General features: G+C 40.9%; 1 protein-coding gene across 1 annotated transcript in view; it reads left to right on the top strand.

Moving 5' to 3' along the window:
* GCLC (glutamate-cysteine ligase catalytic subunit) overlaps positions 1 to 15,728 on the top strand; it is a 48,938-nt gene that overhangs the window by 14,232 nt on the left and 18,978 nt on the right. The window contains exons 2-6 of the mRNA XM_038554326.1: positions 7,672 to 7,784; positions 8,621 to 8,803; positions 12,071 to 12,184; positions 14,745 to 14,803; positions 14,913 to 15,046. Coding sequence (XP_038410254.1) covers positions 7,672 to 7,784; positions 8,621 to 8,803; positions 12,071 to 12,184; positions 14,745 to 14,803; positions 14,913 to 15,046 — 603 coding nt within the window. The remainder of the gene's footprint in view (positions 1 to 7,671; positions 7,785 to 8,620; positions 8,804 to 12,070; positions 12,185 to 14,744; positions 14,804 to 14,912; positions 15,047 to 15,728) is intronic.

Below are 15,728 nucleotides of genomic sequence, written 5' to 3'. Positions count from 1 at the left end.
TTTAGAAAGCATGATTTTTTAAAACCTCTTTGTTTGGTGGGTTAGTCTACCCCTAATTCCTAAAAACTAAAATGCCAAATTTCTCCCTGTTTCTCAGGCAGTCCTTGAATTTAGGCCAACCTAACTTATAAACATACATTAAAGGAATGTGCTTGTTCTCTTGCTTTCCCAGCTCTGAGTGCATTCAGGCAGAGCTCTGTGTACCACCGTGGAGAGTGGGTGTTCTCTCCAGCAACAGCTGGCCCCCTGCTAACCCAAAGCTCAGTCACACCTAGTAGAAGCCACCTCTGAGGTTCTTGATGCAGACCTCCAACACTGAGCACTGCAAAGCAGTTGGTCCAAAGCAGCCTCTATCTGGATGGGGACCAGGATACTTCCTTTTTTGTCAGCCACATGGTGACCAGGACCCTGGCAGAGGAATATGTTCACAGAAAAGAGCCAAAGAATTCACTTGTCCTTAGAACCCAGAAGTGATAGAACTAAAGTACAGATGTTCTGAGGTAAATAAAAACTATATTTGCAATATTGTTCAGGAGGAATTGTGTTTTGGTTTAGGTTTAGGATGGTTTTAATTGCTGAATGCCTGTGTTAAATTGGTGGCCGTAGTTACCACTGGTAATTCTACTTGGTGGAACTACCTTTTGTGTGGTTAATTTATGTGAGAAGACTGGTTGGGTTCTGCTAGATTTGATTAGAAAGAAAGTAGGAATGCCTTAACATGGTCTTTATAACCATCAGAACATTAAAATTGACACGCTTAAAGTGTAGTGATATGGCTAAAGAAAAAAAAATCTGAATGTAGATTCAGGGGCCCAAAAAATAGAGGTCTCATGCTATTAATAGCACGTGAAAGCAGATTTACTTTCAAGGATTTCCTATGTAATTAATATACCCAGGTACAATTCTAGCGTTGTGGTTTCTTCCGGGTTTTAGTCCGGTGTGGTCCAACACACTCTCTGTAGTAATAGAAATATTTGCTCTACTTGGTAGGTTGTAGCCACTAATCCAAGTGCCTAGTGGGACTTGGGAACTGGATTTTTAATTTTAGTTAAATCTAAATCTGAATAGTCACATGTGATTAGTATCTACTAGAACAGACAATGTGAGGTTTTTTCTTTAGTGAAAGGTGTCATTGTTTCTCATTTTCCCTGTAGCTCCTATTTTCTTTCCTCCTTTTAAAGTCTTAAATTTTTTCACTTAGGCTTCATATTACTAATCTTGGCATGTGAAAATTTTTTCTCTGTGTGGGCCAAGATCATGATTCAAGGAAGTTACTTCACGGAATCATACAGGAAATTCACTGATGTTATGTATTGTTAAAATTGAGATTAACCTATTATAAATAAAAATCAGCCTGCTCTGTAAGCTGAAGTAACAGAAGACCAGGTCAGGGCAAGGCCACATTTATTTTGGTTTCTAAAAGTGTAAACTTCCCCAGAGCACTCCCTGTGTAATTTGGTGATATGAAATGACCTTTCATAGTAGGAGAGAAAGTCAAAATACATAAAATATTATAAGAATTTGATACAGCTTTAGACTAAACTACTAAAGTATTTGGGGGAACATAGGGCAGTTTTATATATCAGCAGTTTAAAACATCACCACATACATAGCTATACAAAAGCATGTGTGTTACAGTTTGTACTTTGTAGTTAGTAGTCTACCAAAAGTGCTCAGACATTACCACATAAAACAGTGGATTTGATGTTGGCAATGCCATTAGATGTGTCTAACCTGGGAGTCCACCTTAAATTCTGAGCCACATGAAGTTTCATTATGTTTGTATTAGAACTTCTTGTTCACGTTGATTCACTATCAAGCACAGCTCTTTTGGTCTCATCATTTGGGTCTTCCCTATTGAAGTACAGGTGCTTACAAAAATAAACATCACTGCAGCTAGCACCTCTTTGGGTGCTCTAAGTTTGGGTATCATGCTAGGTAAGGAAATGAATGCCATCCAGCTGGGTGGTTGACAGTGCCCAAAAATATTGGTCATTTGTATTTTGCCATGTAATAAAACAGTCTTCTGGACAGAAGGCATGGCCACTAGCTTTAAGACAGCTTCTAATCTAGAGAAGGACTGTTGTGGTGTGATCTCTATGGGGTGAGCTCAGTTTATCTGCATCTCTGACCAGCCAGACATGTGATTATCCTGCAGTCAGAATGGTGGTTGGGGAAAGCACAGGAATCCTCTGAGGAGTTGAAACATAGTAGACACTTCCCATTGGCCTGTCCCTTTCCTCCAGAAAGACTTCTGATCCCCTAGACTGGGTCACTTCCTCCTATTACATATGCACAGCTCCACTTGGTCATCTGGAGCACTCACCCAGATCATTTTGCTCTATTGTGTTGTTGGCAGTGACTCTAACAGCAATGGAAGCTTGAGAACAGGAGCCACACCTGTGTGACTCTTCACCAGATTGCCAGCACCCACCCAACACTGGGCCTCACTGAGTGGATGAAAGGGCAGAGGAGTAAGGGCGGAGAGCAAGACCATGGGTTTTGGTACTGATTGGCCATGAACTCTAACTAGAACCTTAACCCTCAAGTAACTGTAGACTTAGAGTTAGTGTGAAGGGAAAAACTGGGTCTTTGAGAAGCAACAGGTAGTTCTAGCAGGAGTCAAGACTACTGCTTGGGCCACTGGAAAAATGCCAACAGTGGAGCAGAGGAGCTGGCCCAGAGCCCCAAATTTTGAATTTCGGTGGGATGGCTGGAAAGAAAAGAATTTCTCAAAGTATAATCTCCCTAAATAGAGAACTGCCTATAACTGCTTCTGAGCCCTATAGAACTATATTACTTGCCTAATTAAGTACCATTTTTACCTCCAGGGAGTAGAAATGTAAACATTCATTTGTATTTTATAAAATGTCTAACCTTTCCTCAAATTCTTTAAGATTTTATTTATTCATGAGAGAGAGAGGCAGAGACACAGGCAGAACCAGAAGCAGGCTCCTCACAAGGAGCCCGAAGTGGGAGTCGATCCTGGATCCTGGGATCACACCCTGAGCCAAAGGCAAGTGCTCAACCGCTGAGCCGCCCAGGTGTCCCACTTTCCTCAAATTCTAAGCTCCTTGAAACTCTTACCTTCATGGGAGAGTATTAAAAAAAAAAAAAAAAAAGTACAAAGGAAATTTATTTTCAACTAGTGGTAAATGCCATTTAAAGACAACATAAATCCTGAAAAATTTATTTTGACATTAATGGTTACTCTTGTTATCTTGAATTCTGATGCCATGAGTATTTCACAGTCTACTATTCAGCATTGTCCTGAGTACTTACATCACCCTCAATTAAGATGCTTTACTTTTATTGGGCTAATTTCAGGTGAACATAAAGTACCTCATGCTTGTGTAAACCTGCACTGAATGACTAGTAGATTGTGTTCAGGCTGTTCCTAGCAGCACTATATAACACATAGCCTACATAATAGTCTTTTGAATGGGCCTTTGTCTTTGATTCAACAGCTCCAAGATATTAGTGGCTTTTTACCCTAGTGGGATAGAATTTAGCCTTATTAGCAATGAAATCTAATTATATTTCTGAATTATTTATAGAAAAAGTAGTACACATTTTAAAATGAGGGTCTCTCACAGTGGCCAGTTATTTTTATTGTGTCTGTTGTCTCCCCCCCCCCCCCCATTTAAAAAGATAACTGATGGGGGTACCATATAGCAGTGTCCCTAAGTTACATTTAGGGAGTTGAAATCTATGTACCAAGAAGAGAGCCCAGTGGCTATTTTTGCTACTTCCAAATACTATACTGATTATGCAGATTTGAAGTAGTCACTCTGCAGTCTGCTTATAATACCTTCAGGTTTGTGTGTGTGTGCAGCCTACATAGATGTGGCTGTAACTCTGAATACATGGCTCGCATACTATTTGAAGTTAGGAAGCTGGTATGGTTTAATCCTTGAAATCTGTTGTGTTCAGAAGGGCCTCTATATCCTTTTTTTTTTTTTTTCCTCTCATCCTTTGGATGCAAAAAAGGAAGTTTAAGATGGGGAGAATATCCATATATGATTAAAAAAAAAAAAAAACACTGTGGCTTTAGGTATTCTACATGGGGAAAGCATTGTCTTAATGTGTCACTTTATTATCACTTAGTAGCCAGTTCACTGAACCAAACACCATGTTGGCTCTAGTTTGGCCATGTTAGGAAAGACTGAGTTGATTTTTTTTTTTTTTTTTTTAATGCCTGTGTGATCTAGAATTAGAAATAAACATTAATGAATTGAGGCGGGTGGGGGGAAGGGTTTAAAAAGATAACAAAAAAGCCAAGAGCTAAAAGAATCATCCTGAGCACAGAGGCAGAAAAATCAGTGGCTGTGAGGGATGATTACTTCAGAACACCTTACATTTGAGTCTGAAAAATGCTCAGGAAGGTTTTTTTGTTTTTTGTTTTTTGTTTTTTTAATTTATTTATCATGAGAGAGACAGGCAAAGGCACAGGCAGAGGGAGAAGCAGGCTTCATGCAGGGAGCCTCAATCCCAGGTCCCCAGGATCACACCCTGGGCTGAAGGCGGTGCTAAACCTCTGAGCCACCCAGGCTGCCTGCTCAGGGAGTTCTTAAGGCTTCTAACTGAACTTTCATTTTATCCAAAAGTAAGTCCCACATTTATGGTTTTTGTCTCTTTGGGTAAATATTCTGATGTTTGTTTCATTTGCTTAATGAGATCATGGGTGATTATTTTTTAATTAAGGAGAGTTTGGTTTATAAACACTTTAAATGTCATCTGTTTGGCTGATATTTAAAACTCAGGCTGAGTTTGAGCTTCTTCTGTCTGCCCTTCTCATCCTTCCAACGCGTGGCCTCAGAATGACTTTGAAAACTAAGGGTTTCAATTATTTCAAAACTAGAAAACCAACCAGAGTTATTACACTCTAATTTATATAAGTGGTAAAAGAAATCTTGCTCATTTTGATCAGATAAATAATGGGAACCCGGTAAGCTAGGAAGTATCTCTTTGTCTTGCAGGAAACATGCTATCTGGTTAGGAAGATAATGCAGATAATTGATGATGCCCTGCAGATGTGTTGGGAGCTGGTGATTAGAGGAAATACTGAAGTAGAAAGATTGCTCCTGAGAAAGTTAGCAAGGTGTCATAGAACCAGAAGCTCTGTCCTGGGCCAAAGAGATAGGCTAAGACATCTGTTTACTTATTTATTTTTAAGGCATCTGTTTAAATTTGTAACTGTAACTGCTGTGTCTCAGCTTCTATGATGTCAGGTCCACTTCAATAAATGGAGGCATAATCAATTTATGAGATTTTTCAGCCAGTATCATATCCTATCCCTGCCTCATGTAGCTTATAATGATTTTTTTAAAAGCTTATCACACTACTCATGAAGATTGGCATCCTCTAGCAGCGAGGTGTGCTGTGCCTTGAGGCCAGGCAGACTAGGCTCCCATCCTTGCCCTGACACTTGTGGCCTTGGGTGGCTTACTCAGCCTCTTGGAACAGCTTTGCACGTCTGTAAAATAGGTGATCATGCCTACTTCGAATGATGGAATTGAGAATTAGGATCCATATATTGAAAATTCACAGCATACCCTTTCTCATGCTTATTTAAAAGTAAACTTGTTTCTTAGGATATTTTTATATATCCATCCTGAGACTCAATAAAGTTTCCTTTTCCATCAGCTCTTAGCTATTCAGGAGTCTTAGCTCTGGATGGAGAAGCTATCTGAAAAACTGTAGTTAAATTTAGGAGCAATTCCAGATTCTACAGCCCACAGTTTTCAGGCATTTGACATTGAGTGATTGTACAAATGCACTACTATATCCCATTTCTGGTTCATGTAGCTAACCAAGTAGTCTTTACCTATTTCTTGAACTGAAAAATTCTAATAGAAGAGCAAGAGTGGGAACTTAAACTCATCAGTAAGACAGCTATCTAAGTTCAGTCTGCTATAACATATACCACAGACTAGGTGGCTTAAACAACAGACAACTAGACCTCGTGGATCTGGAGGTTGGGAAGTTCAAGGTCAAAGGTGGTGAGATACTTATTTCCAGATAAGGGCCCTCTTCCTGGCTTAGAAATGGCTGCCTTCTTGCTGTGTCCTCACACGGTGGGAAGAGAGATCATCTTTTTCATTTCTTCTTATAAGGGCACTAATCCCACCCTATTGGGGAATAAGAGCTTCAGCATACAAATTTGGGAGAGTGGGGCACAAACATTCAGTCCATAACAACTGATAAAAGTTAGTTGAAAGTTCCATTTTTGTTGTTTAAACCTAGCAGGCAATTTCCTACGGTTACTATTTTTAAATTTTTAAAAGTTCTATTTTACAGAAAGTGAGCATAAGTGGGGGCTTGAGGGGAATGGCAGGCAGAGGGAGAAGCAGGCTCCCCTCAGAGCAGGGAGCCTGGTATGGGGCTCAATCTCAAGATGCTGGGATTGTGAACTGAGCTCCACCCAGGTGCCCCACTTTTCCCCTTTATAATCACATTTCTTAGCTAAGGTGCAAAACAGCCTCTTGTTGAACATTACTGTGTCTGGTAATGGATGGCTGACTGAAATGCCTTCCAAGACTAGGCAGGTGCACATAAGTAAGAAATAGGTCACTGCAGACCAGACCACTTCCTCTTAGAGGAGAGCAGCTCATACCCTACCCAGTAGGATTGGGCTTCTGGGTATTTATTTATAAGGCTCTAATCTGGATTTGCATGTAAAATGTCAGATAGATACTAGATTTTTTTTTTTTTTTTAAGCCAAACAAAATACTTCTGCTAACTGATCTGCCTTATGGGGCACCGGGTTATCACCTTTCCTCTTCTGTCTCAGTATCTTCTCCGAAGGGTACTCTAAAGTGTTTGCCTGAATGATCTGATTCCATACCTTTTCACTTATGTATGGATGTTTTATTTCAGCCATAAATTGTGATTCATAGTCTTCATTATTTACACCAACTATCATGATTTAAAGCATGTGATTTCAGGGAAAACAAAAAGCAGGCTCTATTTGTACTTTGTCCAGAAAAAGTCTTACTTTTGTATTTAACTCCTGATATTTATCAGAATTCCACCAGGTATTGTTACAAATGCACTAGTGCACCCAGCATTGTAAATTGTATATGGTTTCAGAGTGGGGAAGTTGTCTTAAGTTACTTTTGAAAAACCAAAATTAAATTGTTGAAACTCCTAAAATAACTTCTCCATACTGGTGTGTTTATGATTATGATTTAACTCTCCACCAGGGAGACTTTTAATGGGATTTAATATCCCACCAGTAAAAAACAATAATCTATTATGACAATATTCCCAGTTAACCACTTTCATAAACTTACAGTAAGCCATTTGAGGAAATAAATTTTAAGTGCAACTTCTTTTTCTAATTGTAGTGTACAGAATTTTAGCTTTGTACTTCAAAAGTATTTCAGTCTGTCAAAATAGGCATCTTGACTTTGGGATATTAAGTGAGAGCAGGAGGAAAAAGTAATTAAGGAAAGAAGTTCTGGTCCTCAAACAGTGGCACTATTGACTGATCATTTTCTCCCGTATTTCCTGTTATGCAAAAGAACACTCATTGTGTGCCATGTAGTGTGAGCAAATGTACTTTCTTGAGTTTTGTGGGTCCTTTCCAACCTTCACATTTCCCTGCCTTCTCTTGAAGGTTGCACTGAACATGGTCTGGAAGGTTAATCTTTCTTTTACTTTCAATAGGTGGAGTACATGTTGGTGTCTTTTGATCATGAAAATAAAAAAGTCCGGTTGGTCCTGTCTGGAGAGGAAGTTCTTGAAACTCTACAAGAAAAGGGGGAAAGGACAAACCCAAAGTAAGCTGCTATATCAGAGGGTTGTCTTAGTGTTTCTGAACCTGCTTGAACTACTGAAATAGAATCTTTGCTCAGATGTATAGGAGGCTGGATGGCATTGTGGCTGAGAGCACAGGCTCTGGTCCCCCTACTTCATAGCTGGGTATAACTGTGGGCAAGTTAGCTTCCCTGTGCCTGTTTTCTCATCTGTAAAATGGGGATAATAATGCCTCCAGTGTAGGATGTTGACATTTTAAATACACTAATGTATTTAAGCACTTAGAACTATAAACTCAGTATAAAGCCTGCTTACTACTAAATGTTTAAAAAAAATAAAATAAAAAAATAAAAAAAAACATGGACAAAGTGTTTTTGAGATCCCAAACCATGGTTGCAGATAAAACTTGCAAGTGAGTTTGTTGGGCTAGCAGGATTTTTGAAAGATTTCTTTTAAAGTAGACAAAGAGATAAAGGTACTTTCCAGTTCCATCTTTCTATTCCCTCAGTTTTGGAAGGCAGCATTTGGATTTGGAGGCCCAGCAGTATGAACTGAAAGAGCCCTTTTGGCCTCTTCTCCCTTCTCACAAAGTGAACTAGCTTTGTCTTGAACAATGAGTTCCCTCGGTGTGGTTTTCAGTTGCTTACAAATATTTTGCACCCTGTACTCCTAACCCTCTCACAGTTGAAGAGCTCTGGAGAATTACCAGCCTTTGGGAACTGTAAAGGAGTTCTTAGCATCATTTATATGGAATGGTGTTTAAATTTTTTGAAGTGACTTTTTAAAGACTTCTAAAAATTGAGTAGACAGCTAGACAGCAGCAAAATATGATGGACTGGAATTGTCTCCTCCACTGTAGCCATCCTACCCTGTGGAGACCAGAGTATGGCAGTTACATGATTGAAGGCACACCTGGACAGCCATACGGTGGAACCATGTCTGAGTTCAACACAGTCGAAGACAACATGAGGAAACGCCGGAAGGAAGCAACTTCTCTATTAGGAGAAAATCAGGCTCTCTGTACAATAACTTCATTTCCCAGGTTAGTTTCTATATTAACATGCCCCAGCAGATAGTTCAGAGCTTTGGGTTATATAAAGAGCAGATCATGACCCAAGCATTTAGTTCTCATACTTCATGGACAGTTCATACTTCATGCTGTGTTGGATGGAATCTGTAACGTTAGAGCTGCAGACAAAAATCATGTGCCAGTTTCAGCAGGAGGTGGTGGGGGGTGGGATGGGGAACACTGTGGTGAGAGCATTCATCTGGCCTCAGTGGACAAGACCGTAAGGACCACCATGACTGCTAGCATTGTGGCAGCATCCACCCCAGCCTGGGGTGGAGGGAGCAGTGGATCTGCCAAGCACTTCTGACCCTGTAAGGAGGAGCTGAGTCTGATGATTATCAGGTGCTCTTCTCTGACTCTCAGAGTTGCTTCCCCATGCCTCTTTCCCCACTGGTGAATGGTGGTATTGGTAGCTGATTGGAGGGTCACGTGATAGAGGGCTGGTATCAGTGCTCCCAGTCTGCAACTGATACATCCTAACTATGAAGGGGGCGGGGGGGTCGTCATTAGGCCATGTTTGAGTCTTGGGTTGAAACGGAAATTTACAGTTTGTTATCAAATCTAGTCATAGCTGAAAGTTTATAAAAGTAAATACAAAGTAAACCTTAAATAGTGAAGCTATGCTCTTAGTTTAGAATGAGGTACATAAATATCATACAACTATACATTAGTAGCTCTGCACACAAATGCAATTCTACCAAATTGTAAATCTGCTTTATCTGTGCTAGATGTCTATCATTGTGGCAAAGTATGCTTACTTCCTCAAGGTTCAGAAGACCTTTGGGGATTGATATCCATAGACTGAAACATTTAGAACTATTTTGATGCCCTATTTTTTTTTCTGTTAAATGTCCATAATGAACACAGGCATTCAGAGTCCTATTGCTGGTTTTGGAAGGACACTTGGAATTTTCTTTTTAAAAATCTTCAGTGTAACATCTAAATAGTTGAAACCCTACTTAAACAACTCAAACATTTAGAGATAGAGCTCTTATTTTCTGTGATTCCTTCATTCCATTATGCAGGTCACTCTTCTCCCCTGCCAGAAGAAAAACCCCAGCTGGATGAGGGTGGACAGGTTTGCTTGGAAGAGAATTGGCATAGTCCTTTGCCCTAGTGTTTTAAGGAGGAGGTAAAAAGAAATCGTGACTCTGCCATTCACTCAGTTACTGGAGTGCCTGCTCCATGCCAGATCCATGCAATGTGGGGACGCAGCCCCACATTGAATGCAAACAGGCACCGTCTTTGCGTATGTGGAGACTGAGTGATTAGATACCCACAGATCCAGGTGATACAAAGTTGAGGAAGTGCTGTGAGGAAGAGATGTGGAGCAGAGAGTGGGACATGGTTGTCAGGTGGATTCTGCAAGGTGGGGAGGATGATTGATGTACAGAGCCCTGGTAGGAATTGACTAAGAGGGAGGAGGAGAGGGACAGCTTACGGAGAGGAGACAGAGTGGCAGTCATTCCAGGATGAATGAGGAGAGTGTGGAGCTTCATGAGAACCGGAAGAAGACTGGCCAGTGGGACCAGGATGCTGAGAAGGAAACGGAAGCTGGGGAAGGGGACGCTGGGCAAGTAGTTGGTGGGCCAGATCACGTTAACCAAGAATTTAAGTTGCTATCCTAAAAGCAGTAGGAATTAATATAAAGGGTGAGTTGAGACAGAGGAGTAAATTTATTCTAAAAAATTAAAAATATATATATATTTTTTGATGGGAGGGTATTTTTGGACTTGTAAACAAAATAATTCAGTTGGAGAAGCCTCACCTTCTAGCAGCAGTAAATGATAAGGAAAGTTTTGATTTGGGGTCAAGAGAGAAAGGAGTACTTGGTTTCTTAAGTATAAACTATAATTTATTTAGCCTCTATAAAGAGGCCAAACTATCATGGAGCTGTAATGCAAAACAGTGGCCAAGTGAATATCTAAATTTAAATTAATCAAACTTAAGTGGAAATTTTAGTTCCTCAGTCACTAGCCTCAATTCAAGTGCTCACTAGCCGCATGTATTGGACACACTGGTTTTGGACAGGGTAGACATGAAACATTCCCATTGTTGCAGAAGGTTTTGTTGGATGCTGCTGGTCTGGAAAATAAGCAGTACTGTAAAAATCTGAGGATCTGAGTTCTGATTACTTTGTCCTGCCAAACACCTTTTGTTTTTCCTTCCATTCAGTTTAATTCTGGTTGGCTCAAAATTCCCAAGATCAAAGTTTGCCACTCTACAGGACTTCCCCTAAGTTTGCAGGCTCATAGTAAATAATGCACACAGCTGCAAGAATTCTTAGGAACCCTCATTATAGCTGGAAACTGTTTTCCAGATAAGATCAGCAAATTCCGTTGTTGTTCACAAGGCGGATATGGGCAGCCAATAGGCACTTTATTTTATAAAAGGTAGGGGCTGAACATAAGGCATGGGTAGTCTTGGCTCTTAAGCCAAAAGTTTCCTACCACTGACCTAAAGCCCTGACAAGAGCCTCCCTTGTTTTGCATTCATGAACTTTGTAGGTCTTCGTCCTCTCTCACAGCACACTTAACAATGACTTTAAAATTCTTAATTTGAAGTGCTGGATGTGGAATTTGAGCTTTACATTTAAGGAAAAATACAGAGCTTCCTTTTTCTGTGTTGGAATTAAAGCTCATCATTTGGTCAAGTAAGATAATAGAGTTGGGTGTCGGACGTCAGAGGGAGATCTCGGGTAGACAGGGACACCTGTTAGAGACACAACGTAATTGAAGGATTCCTGAGGTGACCTGTAAAGGCAAAAGGCAGGAAAGCCCTTCACTATATGAATAAAGCTTATCAACAGGTTGAGGGCAGTAGGGGTGTGCAGGGGTCAAAAGAGATGAAAGCTAGTAAAGGAAGACCGTCAGATGCTGTGTAGGGGGAACCTGTAACCTATGACAATTGATGTGACCCAGCTGAGGGACTTCTGTGCTGTTGATCCTTGCTATTAAATCGAGATGGATAGGACATGAAGAAGCACTCTGAAGATCCCGAGTGGATGGAGGGTCTCTGATAGTCACTAATGGGCAGCAATCACAAAAGATGTTGGTGAGGAAGACCCAAGTACAAGGGGGAGTTTGTAAAGCACAGTATTGACACAGAAGTCATGTGCTAGATTCCCTGTAGGGGGGAAACCAGACAGGCATGGGTGGCTCTAAACAGGTGGAGTGATGGCAAGACATAATTAACTTTTGAAAATAAATCCTACCTACTTAGTTCTTCAATTTGTTGTAGATTAGGCTGTCCTGGGTTCACGCTGCCAGAATTCAAACCCAATCCAGTTGAAGGAGGAGCTTCCAAGTCCCTCTTCTTTCCTGATGAAGCCATAAACAAGCACCCCCGCTTCAGGTGAGTATGACTCTGCATTTAAATGTAGATGTCCCTCACTCTTAGCCCTGCCTGCTGAAAGTAAGGTGCTCCTTCTCAGAATTCTCATTGAGCACTTACAGAATTTAGGCTTCTTTTGTAATTAACCAGAGAAGCCAGCAGGATATATACATGTGACTGCTTGATTGGGGCTTATTAGAGCCCAGCTCGACATGCCCATCTTACAAGTCATCTTAAAGTCATTGGTTTAGCTGCTGTTGTCTTTAGTGTATAGAATTTTCAGCCCTAGTTCTATAAACACCTATTTGGGGAAGTTTTCTCTTCGTCATTCCTACTTTTTCTCCCCTTCTCTAAGTGATCTCATCCCACTCAATAAACCTTCATAACAAAATATGAAAAAAAAAATATATGTACAGCTCTTTACCTTCTGTTCTATTGACTTCTAGTTCTGAGTTTGCAGTTTCATTCCTGGGTTTTAAAGTGGCGTCATGGCCCACACCAGTCTGATCTTGCTTTTTGTATCTTGAGTCTCCTCTGTCATCCTAAACCTAGGCTCCTGACCTGCAGGTGGAGACTTTGGGACTTGTCAGTGTTCATTCCTTTAACAGGTCTGCACACCTGCTAAATGCAGTCTTTGGAGGGAAACAGATTTATAGGTGTAGTTCCCAACTTCAAATGTTATAATGTGTCAAGGGGGAAATAGATTCAGCTGTAAGAAAAGCTAAGATTATGCTGGATGCCAAAAGGTAGATGCACCAGAGACCCTCCTTGGAGAAAGGATGCTTCTGACTGAGGGGATCCCAGCAGGCATGTGAAAGAGGTGGTCTGCTAGCTGAGTCAACATCACCATTATCCACTAGGAACATGTCACCCCACCCCCAGATACAGTTTTAAATTTTCTAACAGTCGGGACTGTGGGCCACCAGGGTCGGTGAAGGATCTCAAGATGGCTGGGCGAAAACTTGCTCTAAAAACCATTGACTGGGTAGCTTTTGGGGAGATCATACCCCGAAACCAGAAGGCCATTGCCAACTCCCTGAAATCCTGGAATGAGATGCTTACCTCCAGGTTGGCTGCTCTTCCTGAGAAACCACCTGCTATCGACTGGGCTTACTACGAGGCCAATGTGGCAAAGGCTGTCTTGGTAGATGACTTTGAGAAGAAGTTTAATGCCCTGAAGGTTCCTGTGCCAGAGGATAAAAACACTGTCCAGGTGGATGCTGAGGAAAAAGAAGATGTGAAAAGCTGTGCTGAGTTTTTGTTCCTCTCAAAGGCCAGGATTGAAGAATATGAAAAAGAGCTGGAGAAGATGAAGAACATAATTCATTTGATCAGATGACTATTGAGGACCTGAATGAAGTCTTCCCAGAAACCAAATTAGACAAGAGGTAGTATCCCTATTGGCCTCACAAGCCAATTGAAAATTTATAAACTTGAGTTGAGGAGAAAGCCCCGGCCCTCATATTATAAACGTTGGACATTAAAAATAATGATATGGAAAAAAATAAAAAATAAATTTTCTAACAGTCACATGGGATCCCTGGGTGGCGCAGCGGTTTAGCGCCTGCCTTTGGCCCAGGGCGTGATCCTGGAGACCCGGGATCGAATCCCACATCGGGCTCCCGGTGCATGGAGCCTGCTTCTCCCTCTGCCTATGTCTCTGCCTCTCTCTCTCTCTCTGTGTGACTATCATAAATTAAAAAAAAAAAAAAAATTAAAAAAAAAAAACGTAAAGATGGATTAAGGAACATATTACAAAATTTAAGTCCAATTTATCCAAAATTATTTCAACATGTGGTTAATATTTTAAAATTAGTGGTAGGGCATTTTATTTTTGTATTTTATAGCCTTCAAAATCTGGTGTATATATTATCCTCACAGCATATTTTAATTAAGATTAGCCCCATTTTAAGTGCACAGCAGCCACAGTGTGCCTGTTGGCTTCTGGATTAGACACTGGGTCTAGAGAATGGGTTTTAATGCTGCTGATTTAGGGGGACAGTAACAAGGTATTGGGGCTCCAGAGATGCCTAGGAAAAGGGAGTATTAAATTAAAGCTTGAAGTTTTTGAAGTAGACATGGGGAGTGTTAGAAATAGATGGTGAGACCAGACCATGGCAGAAACTGGGATTTGATTTGAGAAGTTACAGGGAACTGGGGTATCCAAGGTTGAAAAGGGAAGAGAGGGGGTCCCTGGGTTGCTCAGTGGTTTAGCGCCTGCCTTTGGCCCGGGGGGTGATCCTGGGGTCCCGGGGTCGAGTCCCACATTGGGCTCCCTGCATGGAGCCTGCTTCTCCCTCTGCCTGTGTTTCTGCCTCAATCTGTGTCTCGTGAATAAATAAAATCTTTAAAAAAATAGAGAATGGTAATCTGAAGCAAGCAGCAGAGGAAGTGGTAAAAATGCAAAGCCTTCTCACAGAAAATTGCCTCAGAATATCTTGATCCACATAAATACTCTGTAGGATTGCCTCAGAGAATTAGTTTGAGGTAGGATTTCATTCTATTTACTTGTATATGATCAAATTCTTTTACATGGCAATTCTTAAATGACTGATTTATGACGTTTGATTGTCTGTTTCAGTACCCTAACAAGAAATATCCGACATAGGAGAGGAGAAAAAGTTGTCATCAATGTACCAAGTAAGTCCACAGCAAGGTGGTAGAGTGGGAGAGGCACCTGGGGAATTGTTGTTTAATCCTTAAATCTTACCCTTGTCTTTTTTTTTTTTTTTTTAATTTAATCCTACAGTATTTAAGGACAAGAATACACCGTCTCCGTTTATAGAAACGTTTCCTGAGGATGAGGAGGCAGCCAAGGCTTCTAAGCCTGATCATATTTACATGGATGCCATGGGATTTGGGATGGGCAATTGCTGTCTTCAGGTATTGTTTCAATCACACACAGAGGCAGAGTACCCTCATCCATTTCTACTTGCTACTTTTCAAATAAACATGCATTTTTTTTACAATCACATTGTAATCAGGTTGAAATGAAAGCAAAGTGTGCCTTTCTGAAAACTGGTGATTTTAGTAAATTCATTGGTAACTATCTCTTGATAGAAAATTCACAGAATCTCCAGTTCAGTACAAAGATAAATGGTCACTAATTCACTTACAGTGTGAGATATTCCATGATCTGTCTCTGTTCTTTCTAGTGATGGACAGGCCTAGAACATGTAACATTCAGATCTGTTTCTGAAAGTGAACTCTGGGTGTGCTCTAGTGACTTTGTGATCCAAGGAAAGGATTGTTTGGACTTTTAAGTTTTCATATTCAGGCAAGGCCATCTAGTGGTATGAAAAGAAATGTTCAGCAGCTCATATTTGCCTTGTCCCGGCTAAGTCTCACACAGAAGGTAGTACAGCCTTTCTCTTTTCCTTGCTTAAAACTTTCTGTGGATCTAACCAGATGGCTGGTGTCCCAGGCAGGGATTGTGCCCAAGCTCACTTAGGATCTGGGTGGGTGGGCACAGGACCCACCTGGCAGCAGTGGGTAAAGCGCTCAGGCTGCAGCTGTCCCCCCTCTGGGATTTGGGTAGCTCCCCTCAATTCTTTTTGTCTTGATT

The sequence above is a fragment of the Canis lupus genome, chromosome 12 (assembly GCF_011100685.1).
Source record: "Canis lupus familiaris isolate Mischka breed German Shepherd chromosome 12, alternate assembly UU_Cfam_GSD_1.0, whole genome shotgun sequence".
Taxonomy (NCBI): Eukaryota; Metazoa; Chordata; class Mammalia; order Carnivora; family Canidae; genus Canis; species Canis lupus.
This window is presented reverse-complemented; position numbering and strand designations above follow the sequence as displayed.